The sequence below is a fragment of the Stegodyphus dumicola genome, chromosome X2, assembly GCF_044657685.1.
Source record: "Stegodyphus dumicola isolate Sdum_Otavi_A_Nest chromosome X2, ASM4465768v1".
Classification (NCBI taxonomy): domain Eukaryota; kingdom Metazoa; phylum Arthropoda; class Arachnida; order Araneae; family Eresidae; genus Stegodyphus; species Stegodyphus dumicola.
Window position 1 is genome coordinate 93,121,064 of NC_140781.1, and position 15,359 is coordinate 93,136,422.

General features: G+C 30.9%; 1 protein-coding gene across 1 annotated transcript in view; it reads left to right on the forward strand.

Moving 5' to 3' along the window:
* The window catches only part of LOC118199258 (chloride channel protein C-like), a 59,318-nt gene that overhangs the window by 20,175 nt on the left and 23,784 nt on the right, over window positions 1-15,359 (forward strand). The window contains exons 7-10 of the mRNA XM_035371105.2: window positions 2,103-2,195; window positions 7,096-7,339; window positions 7,847-8,041; window positions 14,766-14,964. Of these exons, the coding sequence (XP_035226996.1) occupies window positions 2,103-2,195; window positions 7,096-7,339; window positions 7,847-8,041; window positions 14,766-14,964 (731 nt within the window). The remainder of the gene's footprint in view (window positions 1-2,102; window positions 2,196-7,095; window positions 7,340-7,846; window positions 8,042-14,765; window positions 14,965-15,359) is intronic.

The window sequence follows — 15,359 nt, forward strand, 5'->3', positions numbered from 1 at the left end:
TGCTGTGCACTTTTCAGAAAAATGCATTTTAAAACTTTTATTAAATCTTTAAGAAAGCAAAGTGATACTGAACTCATAACTTTTGTTACTGTCAGTATCTCATGATTGTTGAATTATTAATTATTCATATCACTTGCAGAATGTTTTTCTGAATTTGTGAGTAAATTAAACTAGCAAATTACAAGAGAAAGGTACTGAACACAATTTTAATTAGTAATGATAAATATAGCAAAACCATGACAGAATTAATCAATAAACTAAGTTAAATGGGCAAAATGTCAGCAAATTAAATATTCCTGTGAAATCTCTGTTCTTTCTTGTAAATTCGTTGTGCATTTTTACCCAATTCTGTATTTAAAAAAGAGAAGAATCTTGTGCACTATTACTGTTAATATTGTGCACCATATGCTGAATAAAATAAAATTTAAGAAGTTAATAATCTCTAAAGTATTTTAATTTTATTCACGTATGGAGAAAAGTGGGTTTCGCATACTTAAGCACACACACATATTAAAAAAGGGAGCAGTTGGCCACAATAGAAATTGTGCTACATTTGCACTGCTGTAGAGTAGAATTATATGACAACAAACATATTGCAATTTTATGCCAACCTTTTGTAGTTATGCCGACATATTGGTAATTCATAATCAGTTTAAGCACTATGCTCCTACAGTAGGCACATGGTGAAATGTACGAGCTTTTGTTTAAAAGTTTTTGTTTGTAAGCCTGATTAGTGAAGGAGATCATGAAGAATTTAAGTTTTAAGTGGATAAAGAGAAAATATCGAAAATGAAGTGCATAAAAACTTATTGTATTAAAAATGGAGACATGAACTTGCATTAATACTTATACTAGATATATGCAATTCTGATGCTAAAACTAATAGACTTAAGATTCAAAAATATTTTCATAATGTGGCAATAGAGTGTGTTTGTGTATTAGTTACATTTTTCTTTACTGCTGATCTTTTAATATGAAGAGCAGTTGTATAATGTAACTAAACAATTGTTAATTAAAAGTGTTATTTCACAAAACATAGTGAATTAACATCTAAGTTATAACACATTAATAAGTCAATAAACATTATTGACAAATCAGTTTGTATGTACTATAGTAGTATATGGAAGTTGAAAGGATACGGTTATTTAAATTTTTTAAGTTAAATCTTATCTATTCTAAATTCTTATTATTTTAACTTTTTGAAAATATCTATAAGTATTTTAACAAACTAAATGTTGGATGAGGAAATTAAATTCCAATAGCAGCAGTTGTGTTGTAGCAGCATTAAAATATTACTTATTAAAGACATATACTTATATACATTACTTACATACATTAAAATATTACATCTTAATTAAAATTTTGATTTCTATGTCCTTTTTAAAAGTCACGATGAAAGATGTATAAGTGGTTCTTTACTGTGCGTCTATTATATACAAACTTGAAATGTTTTAGTTTGCCATTTTATAATTGATTTTTCATGGTGTAAATAATTTAAGATTTGATAACATTTTTGTGTGAATGAAACTGTATGTTGAAAAAATGCATTATGTAAGGAGAAATATTAGATATCTAATCTTTGAAAACCAATGCAAGATTTGGTATGAGTGATCAGTTTCCTGTCTCAATATTCTATGTAATTAGGGCAGAATGAAACAAGCATTTTAATAGATATGGATATGAAATGAATTTATATTTGAGTTTGAGAAAAAGGAGAATCATACTTTCCTAGAAGTTGCTAATTCCTGTTGATGTTTCTTTTGAAATCTTGCAATTATTTCAAAACAGTCATACCTAAAATTTGTTATTATTAAGATTTTGAAGTGATCAGGGTAGAAGATTAAAAATTAACACACTCTTTTTTTTTCAAAGTTTTAATAGATTCAGTGATAAAGTAAATTTCAAAACAATTTAACTCTGTAGATTTGTCAAATCAGAATTCTAAGCTTTATGCAGTAGTTTTTTTGTTTTTTTTGAAAATGTATTAAAACATGAAGAAACATCTTAGAATATAAAGAAATGTAATAGAATTTTACAATGTATGTTTTTTTCTTAAAATATAAAATTATGTTTCATGTGGAACGACTTTTTCTTAATTTCAGATCATTAATTGGTGCAGGTTGTAGTCAACTGAAGTCGTCTACTTTAGGAATTAAATTGCCATTTTTCAAACGATTTCGTAATTCTGAAGATAGGTATTATGTCATTCTTTTTCTCTTTGTTGAATGAAATTGTTATCTCTTGAAAATAAAGCAATCGAATTAGCTTTTACTTATATAGAGTCAGAAAAGTGTTAAGATATTTGAATTATAACAATAAAGTTGTATGTGCTGAAATCAGTGTGGTTTATGTATTAAAATCAGTTCAGTTTAGGTATGTTAAAATGAACACAATTTATGTCTTTTCAGATCAAAACAGTTATAAATGTATACCTATATAAACAGAGTTATATATATTTTATGTTTAGATATACTTTATTTTTTAGACTGTATGAATGATAACTGAATTAACTATGTATAACTGACTGAATGTGTATATCGTGCATATATCCATTTCTTCAAATCTTTAGTCCTTACACTTTGATTGTATTTTTTGGATTTATTTGTTGTAAACCTCATCTTTGAAAATTAACTAAACTTTTTTTTTTTTTTTTTTTTAAATAACAGAAGTAGGAAGAAAAAAAGACTATGTGAAATGAATGTTTAAAAAACGTAGATACAGAAATCTTAAAAAAATTTTTTCTCCGCTACGCTAATGTTTCTTGCTAGAAGCCTGTTCTAACCTTAAAGAATCATAAAATCAAGGTGAAGATATAAAGTCAATGTGGGTTGTATTCACTGCATCATATGCATCAATTGTAAATTAGAAACTGCTTTATTAAAACCAGACTTTAAGTTTTCATACAATCGGTGTCATCTTGTGTAAAATGGCTTTACAGATTGCCTTCTGAGTGTGTGCTATTTTACAGTCTCAAAGCATCTAAAGCTATAGTGGAATCCTGGCGATAGTTGATGATGCATGTTGTGCAAGTTTCTGTGTAGAAATGGGCATAATATCTCAGCAGATTTCATCACAGTTGCAACTGAATCTCAACAGTACTAAAAGTTTTGATAATGCATGGTACATTTTGCAGGTCAAATTACTGTTGAATTACTGTTGAAAGTGTTGAATTTAATTTAACAGACATGGGTTTTATGAATTTTTATTGTTGTAGAGCATGAGTGTTGTGACTTGTATCAAAATGACTCATATATACTGATGGCCATTAAAATTGCAACATCAATATAGGCAAAAGGTAATGCAACTGTTTTAAAGATTCCTTATAATATAAAGATGGAATCAGTAAAATTTCAGGTATATTGCACAAATATAATATGCTACGATCATTCGGGAATGAGGCCACCATGAGTAAAAATAACCATTTGCTATATTTCAAGGCATAGAGTTAATGCGATTTTGGATGAGAATTTGAGATGTTGCAGTCCATGAAGCTGTAATTAATTATTAGTCTGTTGTAATTATTGGTGCTATGTCTCAAGTTTTGAGTAAGCTCAGGTGTCCTGAGTTGGGGGAAAAATCTGGTGAATGCATTGACCGAGACAGAACAGTAACCTGCTGTGTGATGAAGACAGACTGAGTACAGTTTATGGTGATCCTTGGTCCTGCTGGAGAGTGGCTGTAAATTGAAGTTATGGGACAATCACAGGTCCTAATATTAGTGTAATATAATGTCAAACAGAAGAATAGAATGTGAAATAGAAGAATAGAATGTCTAGTCAGAATGCTCTATATATACACCAAACAAGGTTTTGATTACTCTGAAGTCAGACCATTTGTGCATCTTATGCCTTTTTTGATACATCACTGTAGCTCCAGATACCTGTTCTGTGCCATTAAAAGTAGGAATGCCCTCTACACAGTCTATGACTCTCAGAAGAATAGCTTGTCATACATGCATGCACTGCTTGCCACACATATTTCCTATGTAAAGATGTATTATGTGGCTCTATAGACTATTCCTACATGTATGCAGTTCTAAACATTGGTGTGTTCATGCTGCTGTAAGTTTCTATATCACTTTTTTATTATTGCCAACCAGCAGCCTGAGCTATTAAGTCGCTGAACACTGGTAGCTTGATCTGGGATCAAATCCTGGTGAATGGGCTGGCTGCATGTTTGGATTTTATGGTTAGATAGTGCGTAATTGAGATGCAAGGCCATTTGCCTTAAAACATCCTCCAGGAATGCATCCCTCCCTATAAGCAGATAACCCACAAGTTGCTTTTCCTTAACCAATAAGCCTAACCTGGAGCCATCAGTTTTCTGTTCACATGATAGTGGTTAGATTTCAGTATAGTATACACACCAATTTGGCAGTGTAATAATACATAGTCATGGATATACTCTTATTCTCTGAGAACCGAATTCAGATATATGCTGCTGTACATTCTGTCTTCTGACTTGACTTAAGGCATACTCTTCATATCTAATTAAACAAAAATGAAACCCGATTCTAGAATGGAAAATTCTTCCTTCTCTGTTACACTGATTCTAGATAGCCTTGCAAGCACTGACTATTGGTACATACATTGACTTGCTAATAATTTTTATGCCCTACTCTACTCTACTTTTTATGCAATTTTCATGTCAATTTACAGATTTCTTCATGGTGTTGCAATTTCAGAGGCCATAGCAGAGGCGTAGCTAAGGTTTTAAGTACCCGGAGACACCTAAAGATTTTGCGCCTCTTTCTGTGTTCCAAGAACGGAAAACATTTCACTCTGAAATGTGTATCGTCAATTTGGCGCCCCTTGGATGCTGCGCCAGGAGATGGATGTCCCCCCTTGCCCCACCTTAGCTATGCCACTGGGCCATAGTATGTATTTAGAGCTTGAATATAATTCACAAATTAATTATTGTCACTTATTTTCATGTAAATGCATATTAATATTGGCATGCAGATTTATTTTGCGTGATTAACCACATTGCTTAGCTTGAGTTTTAAGATAATTGATATATAGATTCAGAGTGGAGCATAAAATGTCACCACTACAAAGGGACATACTTATTTATCATGCAATATATTATAAAGAAATAGAGGTAAACATACTTACTATAAAAATGTCTAGGCAGTTTGTAAGAATGTATATAATATAATCCTTATTTATTTATTTATTGTATACCTTTTCCAGATAGACCCCCTTGTTATTGACAAGTTGATAATATGCTTTTTTATTTAGTCTGTTTAGAATACAGTAATGTTGACTTGCATTTATTGTCTATTTGCAAGTTTCTGTAGATGCATCTTTTCTTAATCTTGCAAGAATCTGTGTGGGTTGATATTAGGGCTTTTGGGAGCCACATTACTCTGTGCTGAAAACATTCTGAAGATTGATGGTGAATGACAGAAGTCAAACTGATTGTCCAAAATAATATATACTGCGTGCTGACAAGCCTTCCTCTTGCATAAATATTGTACAATGGTTTTAATGGGAAGTCTTCCTGCCAGTTAAAGGGAGCTTTTTTCAAGTTTCTCCAAACAACTGTTGAAGGCTTGGACTGTTGAAAAATAAAGAGCCAGTAAAAAGATCTTTTAGTGGAATTACAAGTTCTCAATGTGCCCACCTTCGCAGATAATAATACATTGTAAACCAGATATTGTTAATAACTGTAACAAATGTAACATTGCAAGAGGTATCTGTCTAACTTCACGTTTTATGGCATCTTTCAAGTCTGACAAATTTCATGAATTTGGTGTGTACACCTTGGACTTCAGATTAACCCCAGAAACAGGATTTCACTCGAGCAAGTTGGGGGGGGTACACTAGCCATGAAACTGCGGGAGATTGAAACCTTGCACACATTGAAAACTTATAATTCCAATAAAAGTTTTTTTCCTTCCTCTCTGTATTGTCACTGGCCCTTTGCAATGCTGCTTTTTGCAAATGTTTTAAATGTGCAATTTTTGCTATGCATATATCAGTCCAGTGCCATTTGTGGTTTTTCAATCTGATGATCAATTTGCACAGGAAAAAGTGGGTATTGCCAATTAAAAATTTTGAAATTTTTTCTCTGTAACCGTAACTTTACTTCATCAGATTATTAACCTTAACCTTATTTCATCAGATTCATTGTATGATTCTGGTGAAATGCTATTCACATCTAAAGTGTAACTTAAAACATGTATTACCTTTCTTAAAGAACTATGAACTCAACATGTTTGTATCAAAATTTTTCTCTGTCTTTGCCATGATTAAATGTTGTCTCATTTGTGCAATTCTGATGGCATGGTTTTGTTTCATGAAAATATGGTTGGCCTCAGTCTGTCCGGGACTTGAACCTCAGCTCATTGACATTGTAGTTAGGCTCTTATAACCATTGTACTGTCTGCGTTGGTGTGCTGTTTAATGAAATTTTCGAGTTCTCTGAAATTTTTCAAAGTATCTTCATCCAGAATTACATCGTATTACTTTTTAACCCTTTGAGCGTTATGACTGGGATTTTCCAGTCATCAGAAGTTTGGTTACTTGGTGTATATTAGCTTATAATTTAAGATATTTTGTATACTTTCTTACTTTCTTTAATAATGTAAATATCATCTTAATGAATTTAGTTTATGAAAATGTAGACTAAAATAAGTAATTATACAAACTAAATTAATAAATGCTGTTTAACTACTGGTCTTCATGACGGATCTAAAATCCTGTGCCACTCAGAGGGTTAAAATATTTATAAAGGTTAAATTAATCGAGTTTTTCAATGTAGTGAACAAGCTTTACATCCCTCCTGTTAATCTTTTGTCAATTGATCAGAAGAATAACTCATTCGTAATCCAGATATGTGTTATATAATTACACTGTATTGTGTTCTGTAGTTAACACTGAACATGAAGCAACTGTTGATTTAAAAATATATATTTAAACTTTTATGTATTCAAGAGATGACACACTGAAGTCTAATTCTTCCAAATGAAATAGTTTTTATTTCATTTTTTTTATTGTTGTAACTTAGTTGTTATTTTGTCATAATTACTAAAAACTCATGTTATTTGAGATTGATAAATGTATTATAATTTATTTTCAAAACTGAATCTAGGCGAAACTTCATATCTGCTGGAGCTGCTGCTGGTGTTGCGTCTGCATTTGGATCGCCTGTTGGTGGTCTTCTGTTCTCTATGGAGGAAGTGTCTTCGTTTTGGAATATGAAGCTGTCATGGCAGACGTTTTTCTGTTGTATGGTTTCTACTTTTACAACAGATCTTCTAAATTCTGCATTTACTGCATTTTATTATCAAGGAAATTTTGGATTATTTAAAACAGAGAAGTACATATTATTTGAGGTAACTTTTTTAAGAAAGTTTTTTAATGTTACCAGTCTTTAAATCTTTCAAAACATTTTATGTTAGGAACATGCATTATTTTGAAATTGATAAAGTGCTCTCATTGCACATTTTGTTACTTTTTGATTTTGCATATTTCAGTAATTAAGAAAGAATTCTTCCATTAAAGTAACTAAAACATTGGGGGGGGGAGGAAATGTTAACATATACCTTTCCCATACTCTATTTATTGCAGAGATTTTTATAGTTTCATAAAGACTGTAAAAATTTATTACACTTTGTAATAATGAATTTTAAAATTTTAAATTGATAGTTCAATTGTGTAATTATATAATTAGCAGATTTGGTAGTTTTCTGTAATAAAACTATTAGTATGCAATAAATTGAATGTATACTTTATGATATTCAATGAAATACTGTCATTGATGAATGAAATACTGTCATTATGGTATAACTAATTTCAGCTTAATCTGCATATTTATTTTGTTTTGGATATTTTTATTTCAGGTTGTGAAACGAATTGATTTGAATATTTTAGCTGTTATCCCAGCAGTTTTAGTTGGAGCCTTAGGTGGCATGCTAGGTGCAGTATTTACTTTTCTAAACCTAAAAATTGCCCGTGCAAGGAGAAAAGTGTTATCTTCCATAAAATCTACATATCTCCAGAAAACAGCCCAAATATCTGAACCTCTGTTAATAATGGTAAACTAATGTATGTTATTTTATATTCTACTTTTCTATGCTTGTTTACACATGTTATGAAAGTTCAATAAACTGTATGGAAATAAATTTCAATGTATGTTAATTTTAACTTTAATTACTTGTTTACATTACAACTAAGATGTAAGGAATTAAAAATTCTTTGAGAAAACAATAAATCAGAACAGTTTCAGTGTGCTAATATTGCCTTTATTAGCACAAGCAGTTCCAGGTAGAAAATTATATTGCTTATTCTTAGTTTATAGAAATGTCAGTGTTTCGTTTTGCCATGTAAAAAGTGAGAAAAGTTGTCTTTAACTCTTGATATTGATATATGTAGTTGTGTATTATTCTGTTTTCAAATACTTGTACATACATATAGGTATAAATATTTTAGTAAGTTTTAGAATTTATTTAATACAAATAATTGAATTTAATTCCAATTTGTCAAACTTTGTATAATGGTTTGCAGCATTTTAACATGTTAATCTGAACTCCTTTATATTTATTATGTTATTATAACTGAAATAGTATGTTTGTTTTAAAAATGTGTGAAGTTGTTTCTAAAATAGTATTTAATTTTGAGTAGCACTTACTTAACCCCTTCGCGCCGACTGTCACATCTACGTGCCAGCAACAAACACACTCACTTCCCGGCCGACACGCAGGCGTGCCAGAGCATTTTCCCGTTCAGCCCGACTGTCACGTATTTGTGCCAGTGTTCTGGAATGTTTTAAAAACTATAATTTCTGCCACAAGATGGCACTGTATGTCCATATGGTTTCAGATACATGTACATTAGACCTTCTACTCGAAATGAGAGAAGCATGACTCACATACACGTGTTTTCGATTATATAAACAAAAGGAGAAATAAATGTTTCCGAATGGCATGATTTATGACGTCTCTTTAAATTCGCACGTGGTAGTTGTGTGTAATTACAGATGAAAAAGGGTGTATAATGAGGAAGTACATGATGAAATACTGTTTCTCTGACTCATATTATATAGTTAAAATTTTTTTTATAATGTTTGGTATTCAATTTGTATAAATGCTATTGTTGTTTATTGTAAGTAGAAAAGTTTTATTTTCGCTAAAGCGTTGGGTATTTCGGTTTGCAGTTCAGTTTTTAGAAAATAATGAAATTTTGTTAGACGTGAATTCTTTCTGTTTTTACCGTTGCAATGTCAAAGAGTCGAAAATGTTTTACAGAGCTTGAAATAGCAGAAATGATGCAAAATATTTCAGATATTGATTCTGAAACAGATTCTGATAGTAGTGATAGTGATACTATGATATATTCTGATCATAAAGAATCCGGCGAATCTAATGATGACATCGGCATACAGATGTCCGAAATGTCCTCATCATCATTAATCCTTAATTAATTAATGCCCTCATCATCAATGTCGTTATTACGAGTGCAAGGAATGTAACGTAGGACTGTGTGTAGATCCCTGTTTTCAAATTTTTCATACGAAAAGAGAATGTTAAGTAATATATTTAGTTTTCAGATGTATAATGTTAAAAGTCATAAAATGATGAGTAATGGAAATAAAATGTGTAAAATATCCATTTAAACAAGAAATAAGGTAATTAAAGTATATATAAAATATTTATAAAGCATAAGCCGTTTAAATACTCTATAGAGCATTATTAAACAATAAATCGGAAATTTCATGGATTTAGGCTTAATAGCAAAAAAGGCCCCCGGCCCTGGACAGACGCTCGCGTAAGACATTGCCGGCCTCCGCGATAAGCGTGTGTTTGCGCTACCCGGCGCGAAGGGGTTAAGGGCAGCATATACCATACAATGGACTGAATGCCTGCTAGTTGTATACTGCCATTTTTTGTAAAGCACAGTGAGCTGAAATGAAATACCGTGTTTATTAAAGAGATATTTCATATGAATGCAATTGAGCCATTTATTCTTGGCATTTATAGCAATCTTGTTATTACTGTTCATGTGTTTGATATTCTCCAATAAGTCATAGTACAGATTTTACTGTAAATTTGTTTATACTGTATAATGAAGTTTTGTATTCCTTTGTGAATTATATTTCGGCAGGTGGAGCCAAAGATACTTTTTGTGCATATGTATGTGTGTAATTACAGATGAAAAAAGGGTGTATAATGAGGAAGTACATGATGAAATACTGTTTCTCTGGCTCATATTATATAGTTAAAATTTTTTTATAATGTTTGGTATTCAATTTGCATAAATGCTATTGTTTTATTTCATTTTCTCCATTACATGTTTAAACATGTGCTACTTTCATTATACGTTTACTTGTCTTCTCTTTCTTTACTGGCTTTCTCTATCTGCTATTTCTTAACAGCATTGCTTTCAGGGAAGGCATAGTACAGAAATATCACTGAAGATACTCTTGTAATTCTTCTGGTATAAAATTATTATAAATGACATTCATGTAGCAGTAATTTGATTATTGAGCTCTCACTATTTTTCTTCTGCTGTTGTAACCTTGTTTCCCACTTACTATCTTCTGTAATTGGCTGAAGTTTTACAGTTATTGAAGAATTATTTGGTAAGTAAATTATTTATTAGTGTGATGTTTGAATTCTTGTGAATTATTTGAAATTGAACTATTAAAACTGCCAAATTTTACAGTATGCCGTGGAGCCCTTGGAAATTTTTGCTCTTTTATTTACTGTATATTTCCACAGATAAAGGTATAAATTTTTCTCAAATTTTTATAGTTTTAGTATTTATCTATTCTGTAAGGCAACCCTCAAACTATCAGTAGCCTATGAATTTAGTTTAGATCAATCATCATCTGGAACAAATGTTATTTTCTTGCATCTGGTAGCACTCCCTGTAGAAGCATGTGCCAAACCATGAACTCACATGTGCCTCTAGCAGTTTTCATGTAGGTTGTGCCATGTGTTAAGATAATTTGTATTCTAAGTTTAATCAGTGTAAAATTTGTAAAGTTTGGCTCTGATAAAAGGAAGGAAATATGAAGCAAGCTTCAAGTTAAAAGTCATAAAACAGGTCGAAGAATCAAAGAACTGTGTTGCAGCAAGGACTTTTGATATAATAGAGAAGATGGTAAGAGATTAGAAAAAGTATGAAGATGCTATAAAAAATCTAAATGAAAGAATGTTCTGATTAGGCCTTATGCATTGAAGTGGGTGCAAGCCAATCCAGAAAAGAGAAAAAATTTAAGCAACAGTTGGTTGATGCAACCATTTCAGAAACAGAAACTTTCTGGTAATATGCCAGGAAACAAAAATTATGCAGAAATTACCACAAGATCTATACCATAAAATTATGAGTTTTTCACAAGTTTGTTATTGGTATGAGGCAAAATACAACTTTCCATTATCTAATATTGGAAATATGAATGAAACACTGATGACCTTCAACTTGATAAACAATAGAACTGTGGAAACAAAAGCCATGAAAATTGTTAAATTCAGGAGTACAGGCCATGAAAAGACCAAGTTTATGGTAGTATTAACATACGTAGCAGATGGAACAGTTAAAATTCATCTTCATTTTTAATAAGTCGTAAGGTCGTAAAATGAAATTCCCACCAGGCATTTTTGCACATTTTCATAAAAAGGTGTGGAAATGGCAGGAATGGTGTAAAAGTGTGGATGGAAAATGTGTGGCAGACGTGACCAAGTGCTGTATGAAATGAACACTGTTTGTTGTGGTATATGTTTTGTAGTCATGTAACTGTGAACACTGAAAATCCCTTAGCACAGAACAATACCAAGAGTGCTGTTACACCTGGTGTCATTTTCAATGATACACCCATTAGACGCCTCTCTGAACAAACCATTCAGAGGTCACATGTTTGAATAATGGAATAACTGGATATTGAGTGGTGAAATGTCGTATACGAAAGGTGGAGCTATGTGAGCTGTGTAACTTGATGTGCTTTTTGATTTTATGGTCAAATTGTGGGAAAAAAGAAAAGTGGAAGCAGTGATAAAATCCTTCAAAAAGTAAGGGATTTCTAATGCTATGGATGGCAGTTAGGAGGATTTATTATGGGATACTGATTATGAAGCAGAAATCAACTTGCTAGGTATAGAATGGGACACATAATGATGAGCTTGTCAACAATGAAAGTGAGGATGTAATTGAGAAGCTAATTTGCCTCAGATGATGAATGTGAAAATATTGCAGGACTTTCAATACATTGATGAGTGATTTGTTTTATTTTGAAATTTATTTGTTTTATTTGAAGTGAGGTGTGTGTAATTCGTAGATTCCTTCGCTGCTTAGAATGTGCAATTTGTAAATGTTTTTGAAGTTAAAACGTATCGCTGTGTACATGGATTCTTGTCAAATATTTTTGGTTAGAAACTTTACGTTTTCGCTATCTAAATTTTTTGTTTTGGATTTTTAGCTTAAATTGTGTCTTCAGAAAGTGGTTTTTGCATGTGCAAAAACCGCGTTTTTGGAGACATTTTATAGGATTAAAATTCAAAATGTAGACAAAAAATTTAGGTAGTAATATGGTGGCATGGAGTTTCTCGCCAAAAATGTTTGGCGAGAAATTCGGCGACCTGAGGGCGCATATAAGAGTAGTTCCAAATTTGAATCTATTTTTTTTTATCTGACCTATAAGATGACCCTGGATTCTAGGGCTTTTTTTTAATGATTCAGCTGCTGTCTTATCTGCGGAAATATATGGTGTATGTTAATTATTATTTATGAATTAAATTTTTATCAGAAATACATTTTCATTGAAGATAAATGAGATAATATTACAGGTGTTCATTTACATGTGATTGGATATTTTCAAAGTTCAGTAAATTGGCAGAATGAAATTAACAAAAATTGGTAATTGTTTTGAGTTATGTTGTTTATAAATAATGTTTGCAACTGTAGGGCAGTTTTAAGAAGTTGACCATAACATGTTATATACAGTATAGAACAGTTAAGTTGTTACATACAGTATAGAACAGTTAAGAACAGTATCAAAACAAGAATTGTTATTAATTAAAGCTTTTCTTGATAAATGGAACTCCATAGCTGGATCCTGTTTAATTCAGTTATTGTTGGTTGGTTCAGAAACATTTATTTATAATATTGAAGTTAAAACTTAGGGTAATTTTTATTTTCATGTATTGTTGCCTTTTTGAATTTATGGAATGTTATTTAAGGTATTTATAGCAGTTTATTTATTTATATTGTTTTTTTATCTTTTATTTAAACTTTCAAGTGAGTAACCCTTTATGTGCTATTGGTACTGTGTACAATATTGGTGGCTTGTAAGCTCCATGCTAGCTTGTTTTCCGCACCTGTAGTATGATTTAGCAAAAATTATTATTAATCGCTACACATTTCTGATGCATGTATGATTTCATTCTTTTCTCATTTTTGTGAAAATTTCTAATAGCATTTAATTTAAAATTGACTCTGGTGCTTCAAATAAGTGCCAGTTGTGTTTTTAACTTGTATTGCGTTTTAAGACTTTAAGGGTATTTACCTTTTTATGACAAATGCATTCAAAATTGCATTTTGATTTTTAATGTGTGGAAGTGTAATGTTGGATTTTATCTCGGTGTTACTGTATCTGTAAAACTTTACACAAAAGCTAAAAAAGTATTTTGTATTTCTGCATGTATTTTTCAAACATTTTTTGCTATTTCTTGGCTAGTTGAATATACAAATGAAAAGTTATGTTCTGAACTATTTCAAAATTCCTCATTAAACAATGCATAATTAGCACTTTTTTTTTTGGTGTGAGTACTTTAAATAGAAAATTGAGTGTTAACTGACTACTAATATCTCTTAAGTATTGAATGTAAATTATTAAATAAGATAATTAACTTTACTGTTTGCTATATTAATCAAAATATTTATGAATTCTTAATTTCTTGGTCGCATTTGCTTTCTCTGCCCAGCACTGTGGATTCATATGTTGTCATTTTCAGCTTCTTGCATTATTAAATAATAATTGGAAACATCCAGAGCACTGAGAATCATTTAAAAAAACTTTTCTCAATTACTGTTGGTTAAATTTATTTTCATTATCCATATGCAATGTCTAATTCAAACTCAGTCATTGTATTTTACCCTTAGACATCAACCTATAGTTACTTAAAACCAAACTTTGCATAAAATCTTTAAATTTCATTCTTTTAAAGATTGAGATATCAAATGGCTGTTAGATTGAAGCTAAGCCAAGAGGAATCTTAGGTATATTTCTTTCATTCTTTGCAGACAAGCTTCATTTCATTCAACTTTCATGGATTCATTTCTTTATTTTGATGAATGTCTGTTACATATCTTATTTCTATTGTTTGTTTAAACAATACTTCAATATTATTTTCCCTTAAATATTCCTGATGAAAATAAGTGTTAAAAATTGCATCATGCTGAAATATAGTTGTCCTGTTAGCACTTTGAACAAACTTCTTAATCAGTCCTTACTTGTATAGAAGTTGATTACCACTGTATAATATTGTGATATAGTTACAATTGCTTATAGGTTCTAGAATCAATATTTACCATCTTTAGTTTATGAAAGAATATAATTTTGTTTTAAGGCATTATTTGTTAAAAGAATGAAGATGAAGTGAATTCAGAGAAAAAAAAATGTGTTGTTATTAAAATTCATATAATATTTAAATGTTGATAGGAATCTCTAGTGGGTGATTTTTAGTATTTGTATTTTATTCAGGATATTTGTAATTATTATGAACGGTAAGTTTCTCGTACATGAGTTGTTATGTGAATTTTTAGGTCGTCATGGGAACAGTCTCTGTTTTCTTGCCAGCTTTGTTTCCTTGCACAACATTCTTTTGTTCACTGGCTAGTAAAAAATCAGAATGCAATACCAGTAATCAAATCCTTGTAGAGCATAATGTGGAGCATTATAGCTGTCCTCACAGAGAGAACATAACGGCAGTTCGGTCAGGATATAATATTAGCTATAATGAAGGTAAATGTTTGTACGGATTCTGTTAAAGCTATTTTAAGATTTAAGAAAAAGGCTAAAATACTAATTTCTTATTATTATGATATTTGTTTCCTGAAATAGTTTTGGTTTCACTAAAATAATAGATTTTATATCAAATGTTATAGAAAGCTAACAGGCTGAATTTGATATACATGTAAACACTTTTAATGGGAAAATGATAGATGATGACTATTTTAGGGAAATATTTATAGGCTTATAACATATTTACAGCTCACTTTTCATTGGCTTAGATCTACATAATCATGTTGCACACATTCTTCATTACATGCAACAAAGCAGTGGTTCTCAACCTGGTTTATCTCATTCATCCCTTTCTCCTCATTCATCATTTTCCCCGTCTCCTTTTCCAACAATAG